A 25,752-nucleotide genomic window follows, 5' to 3' on the forward strand; every position below is an offset into this window, starting at 1 on the left:
AAAGGTCTGAGGGAAGAAAGGAATCAGGGTGGCTATACATAATTGGTTATTTTAAATGTAGTTTGTACAGATTAGAGTTGAGAATTCCTTAAAAGGAGAGTGAAAAAGGAATGTTTATTCAAGGTTCCTAATTGACCTTTAGCTAATACCTAAGAAAACCAGATGGCCCATGGTCCATCACTCAATGTCCGCTCAGGCACGTCCCAGGCGCCTAGACTCTGGACACATCCCTATCTTCGTGTTTTATGTCTTTCTGACCCGGGCACTGGACACATCCTTGCATTATTGCCCTATCTCTGTGTTTTATGTCTCCCTGACCTGTCAGCCCTCCTAACAGCTTACTTTGATCTGTATTCACAGGCCTGGCCCCTGTGGTTTTCGGTAATCCTCTCTAACACCGGTCTCAAATTTAACTTTTTCAATCCCAGGCTTACGTGGGCAAGTTCGTGTTGAATTTTTTATTTTCCTTTTCACTCTTCCAGAAGACCTGAGTTTAGCTCCTAGCACCCACCTCAGGGGCTCATCATCACCTACACTCACAGTTCCAAAGTCTCCATAGCTGGGATGTGAATGGGTAGGACTGGCGTGTGACTATGGCATCAATGGTATTCGAACTATGTCCAGCTTGGGAAGCTTCTACTCTCTGTTTTTTTGTTGTTTGTTCTGGGGGTGGGGATTTCTGGGGATTGAAACCTGACCTCACACAGGCTTGTTAGCATGTGAGTTTCATTTCTTGCCTTGGTCTGGGTTGAGGTTTGGTCTGTTGCTATGAATTGTAATGCTAAATACTGGTCCCCAAGGTCTAAGAGATGAGAAAATCCTCACACACACCAAGTGACTTTATGTAACCTTGCTCCTTAACTTAAAACCACTGCTTGAATAAAGATGCCTACAGCCTGAGCAGAAGAGAGGCAGGCAGCGTTCTCAGGTTCACAGGCTTGGGGGGTCTGGAGCAGGACCATGAGGAGAGAGAGGTGGAGAGAAAGGAGAAGATGCCATGGGGTAGGTGAATCATGAAAACATGGCCCGAAGGACTGGACGATTAGAGTAAGAGTGGCAGAACATGGCAAATTATAATTTGGAGTTATTGACAAGAGAAGTAGACAAAAGAGCTTAGAGGGTTGATACCTGCCCAGCTCTAGTGCTATTAAGGCTTATTATAAATGTAAAGGTTTCGTGTCTTTTATCTGGGAACTGAATGGCCAAAGGCAGGGTAGAACACATACCCCCAATTAGTATCAAATAATTACCCCAACAGGTCTGCATGTTGAAAAGGCTGAGAGCCAGGGAGCTGCCTAGACCACAAGGGTAGTGCCTCAGTAGCCGGAATTAGGTCCTCCTTCCCGAGAACCACAGCCTTTCAGAGCATGTGAGAAGGCTGCGGAAGTTGTATTCCAGTTGCAAAGGAGAAGATGCTCAGCAGAAGGGAATGTATGATGCGGACTGGGTTTCTGCGGGGACCTCTTGTTCCTCGGGGTGATTAGAATTCTGGTCAGGTGGGCAAAGAATTCGGTGAGTGACAATCAGAGATGACACAGAGAAGTGCTGAATCTGAGTGTATTTGCACAAAGTAAAAATCAGGCTTATATAGTATACAGAAACAGGGTGAATGTCAGGGATCACATAGGCAGGTAGTGGTCACATCAAAGTCAGTAAGATCAAACAGCCAGGTGTAAATGATTCCTTTGGAAGAACAATAGTGCTCTTCCCCACTGGGCTATCTTGGCAGCCCTAAGCAAATTCTCTTGGTCTCAAGCAGGTAAGCATCGGGAGGTCCCATTCTAGCAGCTCCTGGGAATGGTTTGGCTTGTAATGCAAACGTTAGTTCAGGAAGCTTTTCAACTACTCTCTAGTTTGTAAAGCAAATCTGCCTTGTGTGGTACTGCTCTTAGAGTTCTAACTATGTTTACAGATAGCAATAGTGCCTGACTTCTATCTCTAACTCTGGAGACACCCTGTCTGATAAGGCAACTTCCTTGTAAAAATTCCAAGCTAATAACAGCTAGGAAATCAATTAGGATCATTGAAACACTGTGGAGGCCAGGAAACAATGTTCAATCTCAGTTTTAGCTATTTACGAATCATTTCTTAGGGCACCTATATGCCTGAACAAAGAAAGCATGCAAAACTCTTCACAGACTTCTGCAGAGACCAATCTGGAACACATCTGAGTTAGGAGATGCCAAGAAATGAATACCCAGAAGGCTAGCTCCCTTTGAAGCTGTATGCCTCAGGTCCGTGATCAGGCCTTCAAGCCTGACACGCAGACTTTACTGGAGTAGACGAGTGGGCGTGGCAAGTGTAGATGGGCAAGCATGCAGCCCTGGTTTTCCCCGGGCCCTCTCTCTGAGTTGTCAGTAAGAGGAGGAGCCCAGTCTAGGGAGAGTCTTCTTCCCTTATGAATTCTTTCTCACACCCTGCCCAGACATGTGGTTCTTAGTTGATCAGAACATGACACTCAAATACTGTACAATATATCTTTCCCTAAGCAGCCCCCAAGTCTCTAAAGTAGATAGATCATATATGGACACAACACGGCAAGATCTAGAGTTACCTAGGAGACACACCTCTGAGCATGCCTGTGCTTGGGTTAGTTGGGGGGTGGGATAGAGGGGAGTCCTACCCTGTGACTGGCATGATTCTGTGGGCAGAGGTCCCTGGCTGAATGAAAAGGAGAAAGTAAGCTGAGCACCAATAGCCATTTCTCTGTTTCCTGACTGAAGGTACAGTGTGACCAGATGCCTCACACACCTGCCACCCCTTCCAAGGCAGGATGGGCTGTATCTGTTAGGTCTAGGCTAGAGGCTACTCACACCATGCTCACATGTAGCAGCTTCTTCTTCTCTCCATCCTCATAGCTGGCTGGGTAACTCACATCCCTATAGGGAAGTGGCAGGGACCCTACTGAGTGTCTGTCTGCCTGTGAACCTGTACTCCTCACTTCTACCTCTGGGGAAGTTTACGAGCCCTAGCTACCCCAGGCCCTAACCTAAGTAACTAGGGTCTACAGGCGGCACATCTCAAATGATGGATACACAGTAACTAAAGAAATGAACGATGCCCCCTTCCCACGCTGCATGGGAATCAGTCCATCTGGCTATAAGCAAGTAGCACAGGCTACTCACCAATCATATGGCCCTGGACCTCTGCCGTCTCTCAAACCTGTAATGGGGAATCCATGCTTAGCCTCAGGAGCCTGAATTCTTCACAGAGCTCTTGCCATGCTGCAGTCTGTGTGTCTGTGATAGTCACCTTTCTCCTAATAAATCTCTTATCCCAAAGGACAATCCACTTAAACGTCACATTGAGCCCCTTGCCTGAGACCTTCTAGTATCTCCAAACTGTGATCCCTGAAGCCCTTCTTCCTTGAGCAGTTTTGCCTTGCATCTTGTCACAGCAAAGAGGAAGTAACTAATGCACTTCACCACCTACCTGTGTCATGAAGGTCTGGGGCTTCTGAGTCCTTTTCTCCAGAATGGGCATTCACTAGGTAACCCAGGCTTAGCCTTAACTCACAGGTCTGTGTCAGCCTCCAGAACAATTGGTATTTCAGGCTGGAGTTACCATAGGTTTTCTGTTTTTGTTTGTTTTGTTTTGTTTGTTGGTTGGTTTTTATGTCTGGATTATCTTCTGGCCTGGCTACAATTAGCCTCAAAGAACTCCTTCAAGGATAACTCTATAAGGTATCCTTTTCTTGTTCTGAGTTGCAAGTGCTTCCCCCACAGTTTGCATTAATCAGCTGAGCAGCTTGGATAGAGGATTGGAGATGGGTAGGTGGACCCTTGAGGATGGGTGTCGTTTTCCCATAGCGACTTTTGTCTGAGCTGGTGACACCAGCACTTCCTGATGGTCTGCGGAACCCATGCAGCCGATCTCTGCAGCCTTAGATTCTACCCACAGAGACTTTCTTAGAATACTGGTTTTATCTCCTAGGCACCTTCAGCAGGGCAGTTAAGTTCACCCATGGCTCAGATCGTGTTACCATGGTAACTTACTTCACCATGCAAAACAGATGCATAGAGTTGAACAAAAGGAAGCCGGAATAAAACTCTGGGTACTCCTAACTCATCATCAAAAGGCAATGGAAGGGAGACTATTTTCCATCCCAGGCCAGTGAGGTGAAGTCTGCCCACTGGAGTTTGATCTCTGGAACCCACAGAAAGGTAGAAAGAGAGAATAGACTCTTCTGACCTCTATGGGTATGCCTTGGTATAGCATGAGCACACATAATTAGAATAAAATGAAAATTTAAAACCAGTATTTTCATTGCAAAGAAGTAGGAGACATTTGAGGTGATATCAATGCTAATTATTTTTTATTCAATCATTACATAATGTTCTTTAAGTATAGAAAAACCAAACACAGGGGCTGGGGTGATAGCTCGGTGGTTAGGAACCTTTGTTGTAGACACATGTGTATACACATGTTCATACACACATAATGATGTATACACATGAGTTCAAATACTAGCACTCACACAAAAACTCAAACATGGCAGCATGTGCCTATAACCTCCATGCTGTAGAGAGGAGAGACAGAGGAGGATTGCTGAGCTTTGCTGGCTGTCAGCTTAACTATAGAACCTGTCTCAAGGCAATAAGACAAAGACAGTCAACCAAAACCAATTAAGGCTGATAACCTTCACTTAGTCCTATCCACATGGTAGGAGAGGGCTGACTTCTTCTAGTTGTCCTGAGAGCACCCCTACCTCCACCCAGCCTTACAGAGTCCGAAGGTCTAAACTTCCAGGGGTGCTTAGCAGAGCCCGTTCCCTTGCCTCCTCCAGCTCTAGAGCAAACAAGGTATGAATAGTGTGCCCATCTACCTAGAATAGCTGTGCTATTTCTTCAACTCTCTCTGGTGCCCTATCTTGTATTCTGATCTTGGTTTAAAAATCATTTATTTATATTCTTTTGTGTGTGGGGGTAGGTAGGATATGTGTGTAGAGGTCAGAGGACAATTTATGGGCTGGTTCTCTCCTTCCTCCATGTGAGTAGATCACGGATCAAATTCTGGTGGTCAGGCTGTCAGGCTCGGCAAAGTGCCTTTATCCAGACAAGCATCTGGCTGCACCTTTACTCTGACCTTCTAGGCTCATAAAGATACTGAGAATGCAGTGTGTCCATGTGAATAGTTCAAGGTCATCACCCAATAATAGTGCTTCTGTAATTCATGATATAGACCAGGCAGGTCTTACACCCCTGACTCTTCTCAGATGTTCAAACACATGCTGTGAGGATGAGGTCAAGGGCACTGCTCCTGTGATGTCTGGTCTGCTGTGATCTATGTAGCACCGGGCTTGAGGCTAAGCCTTCGGTCTTTGTTTACACACACAGCCCTACATTTGTACTCCAGTTCTCATTCCTGCCTGTGTCTTTGGATAACCACCATTATTATTATTATTATTATTATTATTATTATTATTATATTATTGCAGGAAGAACGGATTACCTCAGTGCAATGGTTTGTATATGTCCAGGGAGTGGCACTATTAGAAGGTGTGGCCCTGTTGGAGTAGGTGTGGCTTTGTTGAAGTAGGTGTCACTGTGGGCTTTCAGATGAAGATGTAGAACTCTCAGCTCCTCCTGCACCATGTCTGCCTAGATGCTATCGTGGTCCCACCTTGATAATGGACTGAACCTCTGAACCTGTAAGCCAGCCCCAATTAAATGTTGTCCTTTATAAGACTTGCCTTGGTCATGGTATCTGTTCACAGCAGTAAAACCCTAACTAAGATACTCAGCTAGCTTTCATCAGGGTGGAAGAGTCTCAGCTCTGGGTTGGATTTAGGCCTGAATCTGGGCCAGGACACTTATTAGCTGCCATGGCCTCTTCTGATTTGCATTAAAACCTTATTAACACTAGGATGACACTGCGCTTCTCATGTTTGCTCAGATGCTTGGAGAAGGTACATCCCAGGAAGTGCTTAGGTCAAGAAAATCAGGTGTGGCGGTATATCCTGAGAGATGTAAGACCAGAGAAGCTCAAGATATTAAACTTAGTTGAGAGCCTGATCAACATGGTGTCTAGATCCATCTCTCTCCATGCACCAAACGGCCTGGCAATGTCACTCAGGTCTTCCCCTGCTTAGTGCCTCACCACAAACACAAACGAAAGCTCCACGGCTCCAGGCCCAAGTTGCTTCTGACAGCTCAGCAGGTGTTGTCAAGGTAGCTGTCCTCCCTGGCTTGCACCTATCTCAGACGCCCTCTGCTGGCCACAAGGCGGAATCGTGGCACAAGTGCTTGCAATGTTGAGATCAGAGGAAAGCCGGAAGGAGTTGGGCTCTGGGGAATTAAACTCCAGTCATCAGGCTGGGATAGGTTTGTCTTTACCCCAGTGAGCCATCCTCATCTCACCAGCCCCAAGAAGGCTCCTTTTTTTTTTTTTTTTTAAAGATTTATTTATTGCTATATGTAAGTACAATGTAGCTGTCTTCAGATGCACCAGAAGAGGGCGTCAGATCTCATGATGGACGGTTGTGAGCCACCATGTGGTTGCTGGGATTTGAACTCACGACCTTCAGAAAAGCAGTCGGTGCTCTTACCTGCTGAGCCATCTCACCAGCCCAAGAAGGCTCCTTTTAAGCAGCTTGTCGGCCTAAAGCACCCCAAAACCTCCTGGATGGGGAGGTCTGAGGAGGGGGACCTTTTCTGTTTGACTCCTGATCTTGACAGCTTTGGTCTCTGTGAGCTCACGACTTGTGATCCTCGGAGCTATTGTCCCTTCCTCCCTATGGATGAGGAACCAGAGCCTAGAGAGGGGAAGTCACTTCCTCAGTGTCTCATTGTAAGCCCACACTCCTGGAGGCTGACACTCTCTCTCTGGCCTGCTCTTCCCCAGATGACAATTCCTATGGAGGCAGAACAATGGCTGAAGTCCCACTCCCTAATTAATGCCTTTGAAGCTTCCAGACCCAGAGCAGGCTCTTCCAGGCCGAGCTTACCTCATGTTCTTTCTTTGATCTGTACTTATCCTAGATGTTCCCAAACCTAAGTACTCGGAAATAACTCCTGTCCCTGAGCTCCAGAACAGGGAGCTGTGGCCCCAGAGACTGGGGATGCAGGGAGCGCCTGGCCAGTTCACAAACAGAGGCAGCAGGGAGCGCCTGGCCAATTCACAGACAACAGAGGCAAAGACAGAAAGCAAATCATCAAAGTTGCATCTTTGAGTTCTTAGAATGAAGAAGCCAGAATGATTTTAAAAAACCAAAATAATAATAATAAAAAAAGGACCCTGGGGCTGCGGATGGGGCTCAGTGGGCAGAGTCCTTTCTTGGCATGCACAAAGCCTGGAGTTCATTCGCCAACACTCTTTGTGGGGTGCATGCTTGTAATCCCACCAGAATCCCAGAAGTGGAAGTGAAGGGGATCCTAAGTTTAAGATCATCCATGACTACAGAGTTTGGGGTCAGCCCACGCTACTTGGGATCCTAAATATTTTAAATTTTTAAAATATTAAAAAAAAATCAGAGAATTGTAAATATCTTAATTTTTTTTTTTTTTTGAGGAGATTCTCAGATTGCCCAAGCTAGCCTCAAACTTGCTGTGTAGCAGAGGATGGCCCTGAACTCCTGATCCTCCTGCCTTTACTTCCTCAGTGCTGGGATTACAGATGTGTGTCACTTTGATAAACTCCTGAATGCCTTTAGAGAACCAACCCAGAAAATACTCAGGAGAAAAGGTGGGTGGCTATGTCTCCTGTGCAGGTGATGTCAAGTGCAGCTTGAGATGCTCAGAGGGAACCACCTAATCCCAATGCAGCAGCCTTAGAACTGGAGTGGGGTTATCCTGTTTCTGCTCCTCCAATCTGTATCTGATTCCATTGGAGCAGATGTATCTGGCCGACGCAGAACTGGTCCCAGATGGCTTGCTTTCCTAATGGAAACTGTATCAGTTACTTTTCTCCCTGGTGTGACAAAATACCTGAGAGGGACAAGTGAAGGAAGGAAGGGAGGGAGGGAGGAAGGGAGGGCACCGTCCATCATGGTGGACAGGCAAGAGGCAGCTGGTCACACTGCATCAGTCTCAAGGCAGAGATGTGAATGGTGATGCCCTGCAGGACCCTGGTGTGAGGACGGCTGCTCTCACATTCAGTGGGTCTTCCCTCCGCAGCTTAGCCTTTCTGGAAACATTGAGGTATGCTTCAGTGATCCTAAGTCCCATCAAGTTGACTCTCACTATTAACCATCACAGGAAGTGATCTCAGTAGTCCCCCCGACTCCCCCCCCCCAAGACTTGGAAACATGGTTTCCAAGCAGGAAGTCTACATGCTGCCCAGCAACTTAAAACCAAAAGCCTTCCCTCCTCCACAATCTGACAGGCGTAGATGCTGAATCCAGAAGGGAAGACTTCCTTCCAAAGGGCATGTGGCCAAGGAAAATGTTTTCTCTCCTGTGTGGACGCCAACCCACAGACGGAATGGGGCACTACTGAGCAATCCTAGGCTGCCTAGAGCATGCTTCCCACACAAAGCTTCAGACAAAGGCACAGCTGCTTCCCTCTGGCAAGCCTGAGCATCTGCCTCCTGAGGATCATGATCGTTTGTGGATGACTGCATGTATTAACATCATTTCCGGTGCTGGCTTTTCAAATGGCCAAGGTTATAGCAGAATGCCAGGTACTCATGCCTGTGACTGGAGCACACAGGAAGCAGGGGCATAGATGCCAGTGTGAGGCTACCCTGCTCTACAAAGCAAGCACCAGGTAGAGCTACAGTGACTGTCAACCATGATCAGAGTAGACAAGGTTCAACAGGAGGCTTACATGTGGCAAATCAATACTTTATAAACCAACTACATAAGAACCACTTAATCAGGTTCCTTGCCCATCAGTGGTTGGCTAAAACTACCAGGGATGAGATAAGACCACCTCAGTGCCCCGTCTGCAGAGTCTGTAAGAAGGCAACCCGTACTTACACACATACACAGAAAAGACCTCTGCAGACAGAACTATTAAATGCCAGGTGTTAGGAACCCAAGAAGCTAAGTGGTCAAAATTTAGTTGCATCTGGCAATCCTGGATTTCATGGACAACACAACTCTAGATGCCACACAGAACACTCTGGAGTGGAAGGACCCTCTAAGATTTGACTGAACCACTCACTGTTACCTCTGACCTGTTCACTTTCAGACATCATCACAATGGGCTTCATTCACAGAGCTCAAAGGAAGCTCAAAGGAAGTCAGCTCTGACCCGATGCCGAAAAGCATTGTCCAGGATAAAGTCTCAGACTGCTGTGACTCCAGATGGTGCCCTGCACCAAGCTGGAGGAGCCCCACCCCACCCCACCCCAAGTTGCGCTGCCAAGAATCTAAATGACCGTCACCTTCTGCTTTCTCCTTTTCACTTGTACATACGTGAGCAGGTCTGAGGCTGACGGGTGCTGCCGAGAGCTTCCACGTAACTGACATAGGGTCATTCAAACCCAGAGCTCATCGATGCCACCTGTAATCAGAGGGCTGCCATCCCCGCCTGGTACTTAAGTGCTTCAGGGACCCTAACTCTGCTGTGGCAAGTGCTTTACACGTGTTGTGTGTATCCTTTTAGCTCTGGGAAAAAAAAAAAAAGGCTTCTCTGGCCAGGCAAGGTGGTGTATGCTTCTGATCCTAGCATTCTTAGCAGGCAAAGACAGTAGGGTCTCTGTGAATCCAAGACTAGCCTGTTCCACATAGTAACACTCTATCGAGAAAAGTCTTTGTAGTTACTCAATGGTGCTCCACCTCTCTGGCTGTGAGGGTCAATGTCTAACCTCTCCTTCTGTTAAGTGTTAAGACTCCCAGGCAGTTTTTTCAAATGTTTCTTGTTCCTGCAGAGCTGACCTTTGCCTTCCATCTTGTTAAATGCAGGATCTAGTTGTGACAGCGCAAGGGCAGAGGTTCCTCCATCTTGTATACTTGCTGAGGCCATTTCAGGTTTTAACTAGAATGTGATTTTCTTAATGGAGAGAGAATCCCATGGAAAATTACTCAACTCCATTCTAGGACTGAGGTCAAGATGTCCCAGAAGGCTTAGCTTTTGTTAAACTGCCTGCTTGTGTAAGACCGCCCCCTGCAGTTGCAGGGCAATACACCAGCATGCACTTTTGCCTTTATAAGTTTCTTGCTCTAAATGCTTAGGCCTACACTTGGGTCTGAAATACCTGCGTGCAGTCCCACCTGGCCGGAATCGACTTTCAATTGGCCACACACCATCCATCTCTGGTGGGCTCTCTAAAACATAGTCGGCTTTGGTCACCCAAGGACTCACTTCTTCACCTCCCACTGTGCTGTAGGGATGCGGAAATCGTACAGGCCTCCCTACCATGCCTGTCTCTTAAGTAGTTTCTGAGGATTTGACTCAGATTCTTCATCTCCACAGTCCAATTACATGGTCTTAAAAACAACCAACCAACCAACCAACCAAAATAAGCCCATTGTAAAAGTCAGGACTATACCAAGAGATATAAAAAAACATTAAAACAATGATATAATTTGTTTTATGGAAGTATTTAAAAATAAAATATTATCATCATAGTAAAGACAAAAAGATCTCAAAGGTGATAAAAGTTCTTTTTTAAAGGGTCCTGGAGGGGAAAGGCGGGGGTGGGGGTAGGGGGAGATGTTTCACAAAGTCAGTCCAGGCAGAAGGCAGATTGCCTCAGTGTGAGAACTGCCTGCGGTCTGCTGGCTTCTTACTGATGTGTTTAAAGATCTTGGACTTTTCAACTTTCTTTGTCTTCTGGTAGCCGAATCCCCCGCCACCACCTCTCTTTTTAAGCTTGCCATCATGACTACTCACATCTACAGGTGAACGTTAAGGAAGCCAAGCAACAGAGATTACAGCTGTGCAGAGAAAACCCCAACATGCCCGGCACTGCCCCGCTGCCACACTCCCCTTGACCAACGGAGACATGGGGCCTGAAGCTGTGCAATGAACCTGCACGGGACCAGGAGCGACAATAAGCTTGTACACCAAAACGAGCACGGGAAGTCAACTGCCATGGCCACATCTATCAGCACACTATAATCACGACAGTAGAATAGCGGAACACGAGTCACTGCGCACGCGTGCCTTTCAGGTGTGCTGAGACCAGAGTCAGAGGCTCACGAGCTGCGCAGATTCTTTCTCATACAGTCCAACTCTCACTGCAGCAGACTCACAAGTTCTAGGGTAGAGAAGCTCATTGCCACGATCCTGGAGTTCCCTTGGGAGTTACGACAGTAGCATTAAAAAGCAGCCTTCCTATCTGACTCTTTCTTCTGAAAATACAGCCGATACTCAAGCACATTCCCGAGCACACACACACACCAAACTGCAATGGGAGCAACTGGGAGGTCCCTTGGCCCCTCCCCTAGACCAAGGCTCAGATTTGGCTTCGGTGGCCAACTTTGCCATTTCTGTCTAGGTAACCCTCTGGGGTGGCTACACGGGGCTAGAACTCCCAGAGCTCTCATCTCTCTTCAGCTGCTACTTCCTACCTTTACCTGCCTTTCACCAACAGTCATATTTTCTGTCTCTCTTTACTATTCTTCTATGTATATGCATGTGGCCATGTGGCCACAGCACACACTGGAGGGCAGAGGGCAGCTGTTGGAGATGCTTGGTTCTCTCCTTCTACCCTGAGTCCCAGAGGTCAAACCTGTGTGTTAGGCTTGCTGGGCAAACACTTTTGCCCACTGAGATATCCGTCCAGCCAGCCTTAGTTCTTCAGAGACTTAAATCCTGAGCTGCCTTATTCTGGTGATTCCTACCCCAGTGACAAGTCAGTGCTGACCCCTTCCTATTCCCATGTTCTATACTACTGCAGGCAGACAGACAGACAGACACACAATGGCCAGGATGAACACCAGAGCCTTTGGCTGACAGTTGACGTACACTCCAACTTACTGTTAAGCCCCAGCAGCTCTGCTAAAACCCCTCAACTGTAGCACAGTGTCATAAAGGATACTCAGATCAACAAATGGAGGCACTTTAAAACCAAAAGACAGAGCAACTTGTGGCAAATTTAAGTTGTTCACATTGAAGATCTGCTTGAGAGAGTGAGAGTCATATGCTCGTATGTAGGACTTGTATGCTTCCTGGGCAGACTTGTGGAGAAAGTAGTTCTTTTCGATCAGTTTTTCCAGCTGAAATAGGAAGAAAAAAGCAGACATCAACTGTTAGAACAATTATCCAAAAGCACCTGTCCCAGTACACTTGATTTGGCTTGGCCTCTCCTCAGGCAGCACAGGTGCAAGCCTGCGGTTCCAGCAGGGCCACCTGAGAGCAGGACCCATGCAGGAAGCAACCTGAAGGATCTCATAGTCCAAGCCAGCACCACCCAAGGGAGAGCGAGCTGGGAGGACTGCAAACACCCGAGCAGTACTGAGTAGGCGATCTCTTCCCCAGAAAGATATTAAACAAAAAGCATACCTGAGACTGGATGTCAGAAACTTTAGACCAGGAGAAGTCAAACTGATTCAATGGAACCTAGAGAAACAACAATTAAATTAGTGAGGGGCACTGGGGGCCAGATGTATGGAAGACTCAAGTGTCCCATCAGCAGTGACAGTGACTTGCTGCTTGCTACCTCCTATCATTAGAGCAGTCCATCTCTGCTGAGTTCAGATGGATCCAGTGTGGCAGTCCCCATTTCTTTCTCAAAAGCTGAGGTGAGAAACTGAGCATGGCAGGCAGCTGCCCCCGCTCCCCTGACCCTGACATTCAGGGGGATGATAAATGATTACCCATGTTTTTCCTATTTTCTAGTAGGGCTGGCCTTGAACCTGCTGGAATCCTCCTGCCTCTGCTTCCTGACTGCTGCGATTATAGGTGTGTACTACCATGCCTGGGATGGCCGCCTCTTTTCCTCTCTCCCAGGGGAGGGCCTCAATACCACTGTGTCTGGTGCAGATGTCACTGAGTCCATGCCAAGGTGACTCCAGCTCTCCCAATAATTTATCAAATATTGCCTTTCCGTAGCTGGAAAAACAGATAGAATCTGTGTTTGTGCTACAGACTGGGGAAGGTAATAGGTGTACCAGGACTGGCTGCTGCCCTCCCCTAGGAAGGCACGTGTGCTGCCCAGAGAACAGGCAGGGAAGTGACGGAGCAACCTATGGTGCATTTTTGTGCTGGGAGCACAATGCGTTGAACTTCCCTGTGGAGACCCAGGGAAAAGGCAAAGTGTGCAGGGGCCTCAGGACAACTTGAGAAATCTGTCATACTGTAGGAAGGAAGAGATCCATGTGGCAAGACTGTGCCAAGAGGGTGTCACACGGTGCCAGTGGAATGGACAAGCAGGCCTGCCGTGTACCTACCTGGCCTAGCAACAAGGAAGCCAAATGCATCCTGGATGCATCCTTTCCTGGCAAGATGGAATAAAGGTAAAGCCAGGTAGGTTGGGGATTAGGTGGAGACCAGAAAATATACATACCAACCACTTTCCTAAACAGAAGGCCGTGGCAGAGGCAGTGGCCGTGGCCAGCCCTGAAGGGAGCGGCAGGAGGCTGAGCTGAGGGCTGAAGCAGAGCTTCACAGGGAGACTTGAGATAGGAAAGCACTGGCGGCATGGGGACCAGGAAGTGCTGGCAAGAGTCAGGAGAGGGAGGAGAAGGCGGCACAGGGAGAGAGCACAGATCTGCTGCTTGTCTAGGATAGAGGTCGGGAAGGTGCTGCTTGTCTATGATAGACAGAGATCGGGAAGGTGCTGCTTGTCTATGATAGACAGAGATCGGGAAGGTGCTGCTTGTCTAGGATAGAGGTCAGGAAGGTGCTGCTTGTCTAGGATAGCTAGAGATCGGGAAGGTGCTGCTTGTCTAGGATAGCTAGAGGTCGGGAAGGTGCTGCACAGCACACTGCGTGGATGCTGAGGGAGCAGAGGAGGATTGGACAGGGCTGCAGAGAACCAGAAAAGGGCGCCTCCAACAGCCACTGTGGAAACGGAGCTGGGACAAAGCCATGGGCTGCTCCTTCTGTCCATGCTTCCTGGGCAGAAACACATTGAATTCCCTCACCCAGTGACTGACTGAGCACTGTGTGATACCAATGCAACCCCTACTCTGCCATCTACAGAGATGGTACCCAAGAAGACTCCTCACATCAAGGAGTTTCCTCCCAACTTAAGATTTTCCAAAGGACTTTACCTTGGACTGTTTCAAGTAACGAAGGAAACCCAACTCTTCAGGGCGCAGGATGAGCAGGGCGTGCCCTCTTCCATTCAGACCCCTGGCTGTTCTACCCACACGATGAATATACTCCTGTGGCGAGGCAAGAAAACCTGGCTTAAGTTGTGATGTACTCACGAGCCTGCAACTAGCATCCTGATCGTGTCCCTCAACGGAAGGAAGCATGCTGGCACACCTGCATTGGATGGCGTACCAACCACAGGGCAGGGCCAAGGCCAACCTCACACCCTCTACACTGGGGCCAGCGTTCTCTTGTGGATACCACCCCTTAACAGGGCCAACCACCAAAGCAAGAGGAGCTTCACCTATCAACCATACCAACACTGTGTCAGAGAAGCCCCATAAGCCAGTCACATCAACAATGATCTATTAAAATGACTATTATAGTTTACCTTCAAAATAGTTTTCTAAGGAAATTAATTTAAATGCTAGCCAATACTTTATTATAGCTCACTGTTTATTCAGAGTACTTTTGTGTATGGTGTATGCACGTGTGTGTGAAGTCAGACGTGGAGGCTGAATGCCTTCTCTATGGTCCTCCGCCTTGTTTGTCTAGGCAGGCTCTCACTGAGCCTAGAGCTTGCTGTCTCAGTTCGGTGGCTGCACAAGGCCTCAGAGCCCGTTTGTCCCCATTCTCCATCCCTGCTACTGCTGGGGTTACAGAAGCCCTGTGCATGCCCCATCTTGACATGGTTGTTTATCCCCTCGCAGACTCTACAGACCTTTATTTACTTCCTTCCGCAATGTTACTTCCTCCAGACACCAGCTGGACACATCAGTCTAAGGACCTAGCATACTTAAAGTCACAGATGCCACTCAAACCTCTTCTTACACCCCTTCGGAGTTCCACAGGTTTCTGACACTCAACACCAGTGATGCCCCACCGCTGACAGGTGAGCCTCACAGATGGGAACAGACACGCACACGCACACTTCTTTGGGCAAGCACATGCCTTCTCACAGATCCACGCTGAAGACACCAGTTACCTTGGGGTCATCAGGAGGGTCGTACTGAACAATCCAATCCACCTCAGGAATGTCTAGCCCTCTGGCTGCCACATCAGTACACAGCAGTATTCCTGAATCTGCGTTGCAGAATTGGAAGAACGTGGTTGTTCGTTTATTTTGCTTTTGCTTTCCCTGGATTCAAAATCAACAAGAGCACAAAACCCATTCAAGTTGTATGTGAGAGCTGAATGTACAACCAATCAACTGTAGAGCTGCTACCACACTTTAGAGCAACCTTACTCCAGCCTAGGTCCCATCTCCCCAACTGGACCCAAGCCTTCTGAGAGGGAGGGGTCTTCTATTAGCCTGCATTTACCTGTGTTGTAACACTTCTGTGTGAAATACTCTGCTCACATTGACCCCATTCCCCTCTCCTGTCCCCTCCCACTCCTGCTCATTCCCTTAGTGTCCCTCTTCCTTTCATGGCTTTGTGTGATTCAAGAAGCGAACCAAAGCAGGGGTGAAGGGGACTGCAGGCACATGGGCACCTTACCAGTGGCTACACCACTGAGGAAACATCTAACAACTATTAGCTCCTATAGATCCTTGAGAGACCTTCCCACCAGCTCGTCTTCAAGTAATCGCAGCTGTTTTCAGATCCATGTTCAGAGGAAGTAATCCCTCCAATCCCAAATGCACAGGCTCACCCTGTTTCTTAACAAGCTCACTGCCACCACTTACATGGATGGCCAAGACGGGAAGGTCAATGTAGTTCAGCAGCTCATAGTGGTATTTCACAGACATACAGGATGAGAAGAACACCATCACCTTCTTTTTCCGGTTCTTCTTAAGGAATGTGAAAAGCAGAAGGAACCTCTTCTCAGAGGGACAGACGACATAGCCCTGGGACGGTGCGAGGGACCAGGTTACTCACAAAACAATGTGACCGCACACACCAACAGACTGCAAGGCCTTTCTGCCATGTTTAAGGACTATACCAACTCACCAACACCAATTGTTTGGAACCTTTTACTCACTGAAAGAATTTGCCTTGGAGCTAGAAAGACACCTCAGCAAGTAAAGGGCTGAGGACAGGTATCCATGAGGGCGCTGGGTAAGTGTGGCAGACAGCATCTCAATGCCCAGGAAACGGGATCAGTGAGGCAAACTGGCTAGCTAGAGTGGCGAGTCTACAAGCACTGGTTCAAATGAGATTCTTCTCAATATTCAAATGGTGAGCCATTAGGAAGACACCTGACATTAGTCTCTCTCTCTCTCTCTCTCTCTCTCACACACACACACGCACACGCACACGCACACGCACACGCACACGCACACGCACAGAGTTTGTCAAGCTTAAACTTGTTTTTTTAAACTCAGATCTGGCATCTCTTTTCTGACTTTCATAGCAATGCACCCATTCCCAAGCTAGTTTCCTCTCTACCACCCAACTTCCCTGGCACCTCATGGTGACTATTAAAACAAGTTCTAGTTGTGTTACAGTAAGCACAGACTGATGCTTCCTACATAAAAGGCAGCACCAACAGAAGAGACATTGGCTGAGGTGTTGGCCGGGTCAGAATTCACAGGAGTCTGTATACAATAGAGTCAGAGCCACCAAAGCCAAGCCTGCTAATCGGACTCACATCCCTCCATCACTGTGCTCTGTGGGTCATTCTGAAGAAGCACAAGGAAACACCGAGTACAATCCTTGGGGCTTTATTTACTTATTCATTTTTTTAATATGTACTAAGCTAGTCATAAACATTACCTGCTCAAGGCCGTCCACTGTGGCAACCTCTTTATCGTCATCGACCCCCACGTACAATGGCTCTTTTTTCAGAGAAATTCTTGCCAAGTCTTCAACTTTTCGAGTTTGTGTGGCAGAAAAGAGCATGGTTTGCCTACGTGCTAGAAAGACATAAAAATAGCTAAGCCTTCCAAAGAATTCCATAACTGCTTCACAATTACACTTCAGGAAGAGAGTCCAGGAAGAGGGGACATGCTACTGGTATGCACACCCAGGTAACATCAAGAGTAAGGTTAGAATGTGACCTTTAGGTCTATAAACATGATAACTTAGGTGAAATGGACAATTTCTAAGCACATTAAACCTGAGTGACGGGTAATTATAACTTCCCCAGTCATCAGCAATGTCCTCTTCAAGTTATTCAAAAGGACAGGAGCTATATAACCCTACAACTTGTAGTGAATGTGCATGGGAAATTTTAGTAGTCCTAAGCTGCAAACACCACACACACCCGCCAACAGCTGACTGAATAGACACAACTACTGTACTCGAACAGCAAAGGTGACATGCCACCACTCTCGCACAGCAAAGGTGACATGCCATCACTCTGCTTGTGGTTAAAATTTTCAAGCAGTACACAAGAGTATCAAAAATTAGATACTTTAAGGCGATTGGTTTACTTATTTTTAAAGTAAGTGTTTGTGTGTCTACATACTAAGCTGCCTTCAGAAGCCAGAGGGTTAGACTCCCGTGGAGCTAGAGTTACAGGCGATGACCATGTGGTGTGGGTGGTGAGAACTAAACCTGGGTTCTCTGCAAAGCAGTATGTGCTCTTAATTGCTCAGCCATCTCTCTTGGCCTGTAATTTATTTTTTGAGGCAGTCTCATGTAGCTCTGGGGCCAAACTCTTTGAAGTCAAGGTCTCAGAGAAAACCTTGAACTCCTGTTTCCACATTTGGTTTCTTTTACATATGGATTCTTCTGTCAATTATATTCCAGCACAACATACAGGGCCACGGCTTTAGTATAGGTACAAACAATTTGTCATGTTGTAAGACTTCATCCGGGAATACAACACGGAAGGTAAGACTGCTTCCACAGAGATAAAAATGGGGACCACAGAGGAGGGACTCAGCCAGGGCTCAACTCTTACAGGGAATCCTCATACCCAAGCTGCAGAACCCGCATTTATGTGCTATGGCAACTGCTGTATAAAGCCAGCAGAAATACTTCTGAAATCCACAGGCCCACATTCCTCATATGGCCACAGTAAAATTCTGGTATTAATCAAGGACCTCTAACTACCCTGTCAGCCCCATGGAGATGCTGCCTACTTACCTGGCAAAAGTTTAATAATTTGCTTTAATTCTTCTTCAAACCCAACATCCAAGATACGGTCAGCCTCATCAATAACCAGACACTGTAGGTTCTTGTACATAAAGCCTGGCGTGTTCTGCATGTGGTCCAGGAGCCGGCCTGGCGTGGCCACTATGATGTTGATCCCGTTGAGGAGTTTCTGCACTTCAGCAGACCTGTTGCTGCCACCCATGATCAGCCCATACGTGTGAACGTGGTGCGTCATCAGCTCCTTAAGAACACCAAAGGTCTGCATGGCCAGTTCTCTGGTAGGAGAGAGAATCAGGACTCCTGTTCCTAAAAGGCAAAAGGCGACAGAGGGCCATCTCCACAAGTCCTTAAGAGACACAAATCCTAGTGATCTAACAGCAGAGAGACAGGGCCTTACCATTCCTGGGCATGAACTTCAATTTGACAATGAGCTCGATCACGGGGATGAGGAAAGCGAGGGTTTTACCGCTGCCGGTTTTCGCAGCTGCCAGAAGATCCCTTAGTAATGCAAAAGACAGGACGTTCATTTGACTCAAGCAGATGTGTACTGAACCCACACTATGTGCCTAGCACCTACCTCACAAAGACTGCTATACCCACAAATGACTCAAGTCTTTAATATACCCAAACAGGAATCCATACGGGCTACTTTACAACTGCAGAGTCCTAAGGGCAGACAGGAGTGTCCCTGTATCAATGTCAGCCATACCTGCCTTCCAGAAGCGGCCTGATACTTTTATGCTGGATCTCCGTCATGTGCTTGAAGCCCATTTCTTCTATGGCCTTCAGGGTGTTCTCATTGACGAGATTAGACAAGGAAGCAAATGAAGTGTCCTCAAAAGCACCTGACAGGAGATTGTTCACTGTTAGCAACCTCTGTGGTCAGAGCGAGTACTAGCATTGCTGCCTAAGTACTCCTGTTCCTTCCAAGAGCTTTTTACAGTGAGGAGACACTAATGCCCAGTCACTGCTAAGACAGTGATGAGAAATGTTTACAGTATAAAATGTGTAAACCCCGGGGCTGGAGAGATGGTCTAGCGGTTATAGTGGTTAAGAGCACCTGCTGCTGTTGCAGAGGACCTGAGTGCCGTTCCAAGCACCCACGCACAATCCTAATCCCAGGAGTAAGGTGACTAATCTCCACGGGCACCAGGCACGCACGGTGCACAGGCACACCTGCTGCCCAAGCACCACACACAGGTGTGGCAGTAATAATGGTCCTGACTTGTGACCGACACTGCGAGAGGACACCCACAGCCTTAATTTACATTTTCAGTGTGGCATCAATAAACGACTAGATACATAATGCTTTTATAAATCAGGCTTTGTTAGATGATTTTTCCCCACCAGAGTCCATTTTTCCTTTTATTTTTTAAGATTTTACTTTTAACCACATGTCTGTTTGTAAGCAGACATGTGTATGTGAATGCAGACCCCCGTAGACGCCCTGGAGCTAGAACTACCTGTGCACAGGTTGTTGTGAGACACTAACGTGGGTATTGTCTCTGGTCCTCTGCTTTTATCTGCTGAGCATCTCTCCAGTCCCAGGGCATGCTTAGGACAGGTTACTGTGAAGGTTGCTGCAGGATATTTGATCATACTGTGAACCCCAATAGTGTACTGTTTACTGGACAAATCTGTTCTAGTTGTGGTGTGGCTCAGCTTTAAGACTTTTAATCCCCCTGGCTGGAATATAGACATGCCCTTAGTACACACCTTTAATCCCACACAATGAGGATGAAGTTAGTGTGCAGAAGGAAGCACCCATGTCAAATCAGAGACAGATTTGACAGAATAAGATATGCCCAATTCTCACAAGATCAGAAACTGAAGCTACTTACGAGAAAATATTGGGGGAAGAGAGAGGACAGAGTTACTAGGGCATAGTACACAGACAGGTTGTAGAGAGGGAACAAGCTAGACACAGGTGAAGACAGAATGAATCAGAGAATGAGAAATGAGCCAGAAGATTAGAACATATGAGGCCAAGCAGAGCAATTCAGTCAGAAGCTGAAAGAAGCCTGTTTGAAACAGTCAACATAGAAAGGAGTTTTGAGCCGGAAAGGCTAAATCGACCATCCAGCCAGAGTTCAGAAAAACCTAGAAAGGGTGAGCTTATTCAGCAGTAAGTCTGAGAGACTGGAAACATTCTAGGCCTACATAAGAAGCTTCCAGGACTAGGCCCAGGTTAGCAGACAGAAATGGTAAGCCTTGGAGACAACAGTTACAGCAGGGGACTAAGATGCTTTACAGAAGGTAGCGTGCGTTCAATGCATTCTTGACTTCTATTCTGAACTTCAGTGAGTTTATTGGGATACAGCCCCACTGTAAAACAGGAACATCTAAATTGGCACTGGACTAGAGAATTCTTTTTGTGTGTGGGGACTAAATTCAGGACCTTGTGTATGCTGGCAAGTGGCTATCCTATTCATCTCAAGATTCTGTGTGGCACCTCCACACTCTAGATGTCAGAGGACTGCCCAGTCAGGCTTGGAATATACAACTTTTGGTGCTAACATGGCTATTTCTGAGAAAAGCTTGTTGCTTGACTTGGGTGCAAAGGTGTCCTGGCTGAGAATCACTTCTGTAACTTTTCTAATTTTCTCTGTAGACTGCACTCAGTGCAGCACACCCCGGGGACTTTAGCGATCTCAATTAAGCATTATAATACCGAGGTCAGACCTCAGAAGGAAGTAAGCAAGCAAAATCTCCTAAAGACAGCTCAAACAACTCCTACGTAATTCTGGTTAGAACAGTAAATTCCAGCCTAAATTCTTGAGGATATGAAACAATTTAAATATTAGGAACACAAAGAAAAAGTGTGTATTTGTGGGGTATGTGTGTGTGTGGGGGGGGAAGGTGGTGGTGGATGGAGAAAAGTGCCTAGGTACCACAAAGTAGAAGATAAAGGAAAACAGAACAAAGATATAAAACTCACTGCTGGCTGGTGATTAAAGGTCACAACAGGACCTTCAGTCATGCAGAGGAATGTGACATTTCTAAGACAGGACACCTGGAAAGGTCCCTGGCCATCACCTGTCAGTCCTAGGGGCAGGCTGGGCACCTCGCTGTCATTTGCCTTCTTCACATCATCCTCTGGATCCTCACAAGCCTCAGCACTTTCTTCAGTTTTTGTTTTTTTTGTATCTAGGTTTGAAAAAACAAACAAGTAAAAAACCCCTTTATTATTAAAATAACCAACGAGAACGAAAGATCTGTAATGTAAAGATACAGATTTTCAGGCAGTGGTGGCGCACGCCTTTAATCCCAGCACTTGGGAAGCAGAGGCAGGTGGATCTCTGAATTCGAGGACAGCCTGGTCTACAGAGTGAATTCCAGGACAGCCAGGGATACACAAAGAAACCCTGTCCCAAAACAAAAACAAAAACAAAAACAACAACAACAACAACAAAAAAGATACAGATTTTTCAAAGCTTGACTATGATACTTGTTACGAAGAGATTTGTTCGATATTTAAAACTTTGGGGTATAAACCATTTGCAAAGAAAACAATGTTTTAAAGTTTGTGAAAGCATTACACTATTCTAGATTTAAAAAGGATCACCGCCCCCTGCTAACAAAATTATGTATGTAGCCCTGGCTGCGCTGGAGCTCAACTTAGGAACCAGACTGGCCTTGAACTCAGAACTCCAAAGATTTGCCTGCTCCTGTCTCTAGAGTGCTGGAATTGCCAACATATGCTAACACTGCCTGCCTCTAAAAAAAGGGATATTTAAAGTCCTATGAGCAGTATCAGGGCAGCAGCCGTGAGCTTAACTCTTCATGGGCTAAGAGGCACACGTTCGACTAAGGCAATTTAAAATTCAACCCTTGTACACGAGCGCCAATCTGTTCTCCTCTTGCTATCACATGGCTTCTGCTTTGAAGATGAAACACTAAAAGCTTGAGGCTCTTCCTGTTCCCAAGCATGTTAAGACTAAAGCAAGGGCAATAGTGGTCCAAACTGGGCTGTTGTGATACTGTAAGGGGCAGAGGAGGAAAGGCAAAGTCCTTCTCACTTCTGCACTCAGTGTTCACAGATGGTCCCAGCCCACCTTTTCATCCGTGCACTAGAATTTGCCATCACATTCCTCTCTCCTGCTCTTCAAACACTACCCCATACTGTCCGCTCACTTGAAAAAAATCAATGTCTTATTTATTCACAACTTCCCTACATGTTATTTTATAGACTCTGAAAATAAGTGGTTATGGGGGAGAGGGGCTCATAAAAAAATATATGGGCAAAAGACAATTAAATGAAAAGGTTAAAGAGTGACTAATGTGAAGTACCTTCACACAGCAAAGCCTGGGGAGGTACTTGCCCTTTCAAGCCTGGATCTATGCTGTGTTCTGAAACCACAGAAATATGCAAACCCAGAAGACTATGTGATGGTATACCCAGTTTATTTACAAAACCCAACGAGCTGCTTCCTACAACCTGTAGTGGAGTATTACAAATCTAAAGAAATTCTTACTAAATTTGAACTTTTCCCAAGGGTAGTCAACTTAAAACATGACACAAATCTGGGGAAAACTTAAAACCCACCTCCCTTGTCTACCAATAAAATGTCTTTTAGCTCTCAGGCTAGTCTCACGCTGGGGAGTATAGAGGATGCTTCACACACATGATAGAGAGAAGCGACCAAGAGCTGAAAAGCCATCCAAATGGCCAATATTAAAACAAAACAAAACACCAAAACCTACCAGGCCCGGCATCATTTGCCATTTTTCTCTTTTTCTTCTTTTTCTTTCTTAGTTCTGAATCAGGAGACGGTGTTGCTGCTGCTTCTCCGTTGGCTGAAGTGGTAGGTTTCTGGGGTGACTTTTTAACTTTGGCATTTTCCGCGGTCTCCTCAGGCATGCCTCCACTTTGTGCTTCTGCTGAGCCCACAGGCACAGAGTTCTTCAGAGCCTTTTTAACTTTTCCACCTTTTCCTGTTTCTTTAGGCACATCTCCATTTTGAGGTTGTGACAGGCTTGTGTCTGATGCTTCTGTTTAAAAACAGAACTAACACTGTGACAAAAGAAAGCTTACTTATGAACACTGACCTTCACAGGAGAAATTACGGCTTTTCTGGAACCCCAATCATTTAGTTTTTCTTATATGTTCACTGTTGAAACCAAATATTGCTGCTCTATTATAGAAAAGGTATATTTACTTTATGGAAAAAAAATTTCAGTAAAGGAAAGTTGTCTTACTTCAAAAGACCATATCTGCCTTGTCTGCTTATGGTGTATAGAAGTCTGTGACGGGGAAATGTCAGCATGTCACACAATCAAATCAATTGATTAGGAAGCAGCAATGAGAATGAATATATATACACACACACACACACACACACACACACATACATACATATATATATGTATATACACATACATATATTTGGTTTGTTCAAGACAGGGTTTCTCTGTGTAGCCCTGGCTGTCTGTCCTAGAACTCACTCTGTAGATCAGGCTGGCCTTGAAATCAGAAATCTGCCTGCCTCTGCCTCCCAAGTGCTGGGATTAAAGGCGTGTGTCACCACTGCCTGGCTTGAAGAAATATATTTTTAACGTTAAGTATTCGGCCTGCTGGTGTTGGCATACGCCTTTAGTCCCAGCACTTGGAAGACAAGAGGCAGGTGGATCTTGGAGTTTGAGGCCAGCCTGGTATACAGAGCTAGTACTGGAACAGCCTGGGCTAAGCATTTGATAAACATAACTGAATGACATTTATTTCACATTCCCACAATTATTACTTATATTATTTCACATCATTCAAACCTAACTTTCCTAGACTTTGGTGAACTGAAAAATTCAGTATATGAAAACCACTCATTAAAGCCCCAAACTATCCTCACAAGTTTTCCCTTTTCATACAAAAGAGAATGAAAGCAACACCATCTTTAATTTACATTATTACTACCCACACCAAGAAGTAGCTACTAAGTAGCGTTAATTATTCTACAGGTACTAAATGAAGGAACTTCAAAACTTATGCCTAAAATCCATCACCCACTCTGGGCTGTCTTTCAATTACTATCTGTTGGAAATTATGTGAATAGAGACAATTTGCCTCAGCACTTCCCACGGAGGGTTTATTCTGCGATTCGCTCGACCCCCACACCACGGGAGTCTCATATCAGATATTTACAATACGACTCATAACAGTAGCCAAAAGACATCGACAAAGTTGCAACGAGGTTATTTTATGATGTGTGTGGGTCACCACAATATGAGGAACTGTATTAATGGTTCACAGCATTACAAAGGTTAAGAACCACTGGTTGATATCTTACAGGTGGGTAACCTAAACAAGCTACAGAAACTGCAACAAGAAAGTGACGTGTCAACTTTTCATTTACGCCCTTAAGCCCAAACCAAGATGCTAAGGAATTCACTAAGTCGTGAGCGACAAGAACGCTGGGAGGGTTCTGCGTTTAACACATGATGAGGATCGCTGCAGGAATGAAGAGAACGGGCTTGGAGAGACAGCGGCATCTCTGGGAAAGCCCCGAGAAAAAGAATTCGTAAGTTTGGGCAGGGGATGAGAACCAGCAATTAAGTAAAAGCCCGGAACCGTAATGGATGGTACCTAGCTAGATACGAAGCTCTACGTGCGGACTAAAGATGATGGGGGAGTCTAGGGTAATCGGTAGGTTTTGCTAGATGTATTGCCAACAGTAGGCTGGGAAGCAATTCACATAATTTCCAACAGATAGTAATTGAAAGACAGCCCAGAGTGGGTGATGGATTTTAGGCATAAGTTTTGAAGTTCCTTCATTTAGTACCTGTAGAATAATTAACGCTACTTAGTAGCTACTTCTTGGTGTGGGTAGTAATAATGTTAATTAAAGATGGTGTTGCTTTCATTCTCTTTTGTATGAAAAGGGAAAACTTGTGAGGATAGTTTGGGGCTTTAATGAGTGGTTTAATGAGGCCTCCCGCTTCCACCCTGCGCCGAGAAACCCACGCCCGCAAAGAGCAGAACCAATGAAGGGTCCACGGGGGCTGGGACCCAGGAGGCCTGCTCGTGCCGCGAGTCCCCGGCTCCCGCCGGAAGCTGCCCGGCGCACCGCCGGGTTTTCTGGGTTCCCGGCATCGCTCGCCAGTGCCACTGCGGGGTTCAGCACAGCTCACCTTGCAGCTTCAGGTTCCGCTGCCGCAGCTTGGCGTTCCGCTTCTCGATCTTCCTGCGCAGGAGTTTCATCTGTAACTGCGACATGTTGCCGGGCCGTCCCCCGCCGTCTGCACCGAGCGGATGATGCACGTGCGCAGTTGCAAGTCGGAAGTGTATCGCTGGACTCCCCGGGACCGCGGACCGGAAGGGCTTCGGGCGGAAACGGTTCCTGGCGAGAGCTGGGTTCCCTTTGGAGACCGAGTTTCCTGCAGCGCCCCCTGGGGACTGGAGGGCGCGTATGTTCGCCTTGCTAATAATGGCCGGCGAGTTTTACAGACCAAGACTGAACAATAAAAAAGCTGATTGGACTACCTACAGGTCTCATCTCTGCTTCACTGTTTGCCGCCTCCTCCTCTCTCAAAGCCCGGTGACGCATGAGTGCGGCCTGGTTCCAACCCTT

At 46.7% G+C, this 25,752-nt stretch overlaps 1 protein-coding gene across 1 annotated transcript; it reads right to left on the minus strand.

The window, feature by feature from the left end:
* Positions 1-10,461: 10,461 nt before the first annotated feature.
* On the minus strand, positions 10,462-25,510 carry Ddx18 (DEAD-box helicase 18). The gene is made up of 13 exons (XM_031380824.1): positions 25,313-25,510; positions 22,895-23,182; positions 21,227-21,337; positions 18,900-19,035; positions 18,588-18,688; positions 18,182-18,496; positions 16,865-17,004; positions 15,835-15,996; positions 15,133-15,285; positions 14,105-14,218; positions 12,393-12,449; positions 11,929-12,106; positions 10,462-10,780 (listed from the first exon to the last, which is right to left on the minus strand). Exons 1-13 carry the CDS (start codon positions 25,395-25,397, stop codon positions 10,638-10,640), a joined length of 1,983 nt encoding a protein of 660 aa, XP_031236684.1. The 5' UTR covers positions 25,398-25,510; the 3' UTR covers positions 10,462-10,637.
* Positions 25,511-25,752: the final 242 nt, after the last annotated feature.

Source organism: Mastomys coucha, unplaced genomic scaffold (genome assembly GCF_008632895.1).
Source record: "Mastomys coucha isolate ucsf_1 unplaced genomic scaffold, UCSF_Mcou_1 pScaffold1, whole genome shotgun sequence".
Taxonomy (NCBI): Eukaryota; Metazoa; Chordata; class Mammalia; order Rodentia; family Muridae; genus Mastomys; species Mastomys coucha.

Excerpts from the sequence above, each read along its gene's own strand:
- Ddx18 (XM_031380824.1), bottom strand. The coding sequence starts at position 25,397 with ATGTCGCAGTTACAGATGAAACTCCTGCGCAGGAAGATCGAGAAGCGG. Across the intron at positions 23,183-25,312 it reads GCGGAACCTGAAGCTGCAAG|AAGCATCAGACACAAGCCTG; the intron begins GTGAGCTGTGCT and ends GTTTTTAAACAG. Across the intron at positions 14,219-15,132 it reads ACCCTCCTGATGACCCCAAG|GAGTATATTCATCGTGTGGG; the intron begins GTAACTGGTGTC and ends GCCTCGCCACAG.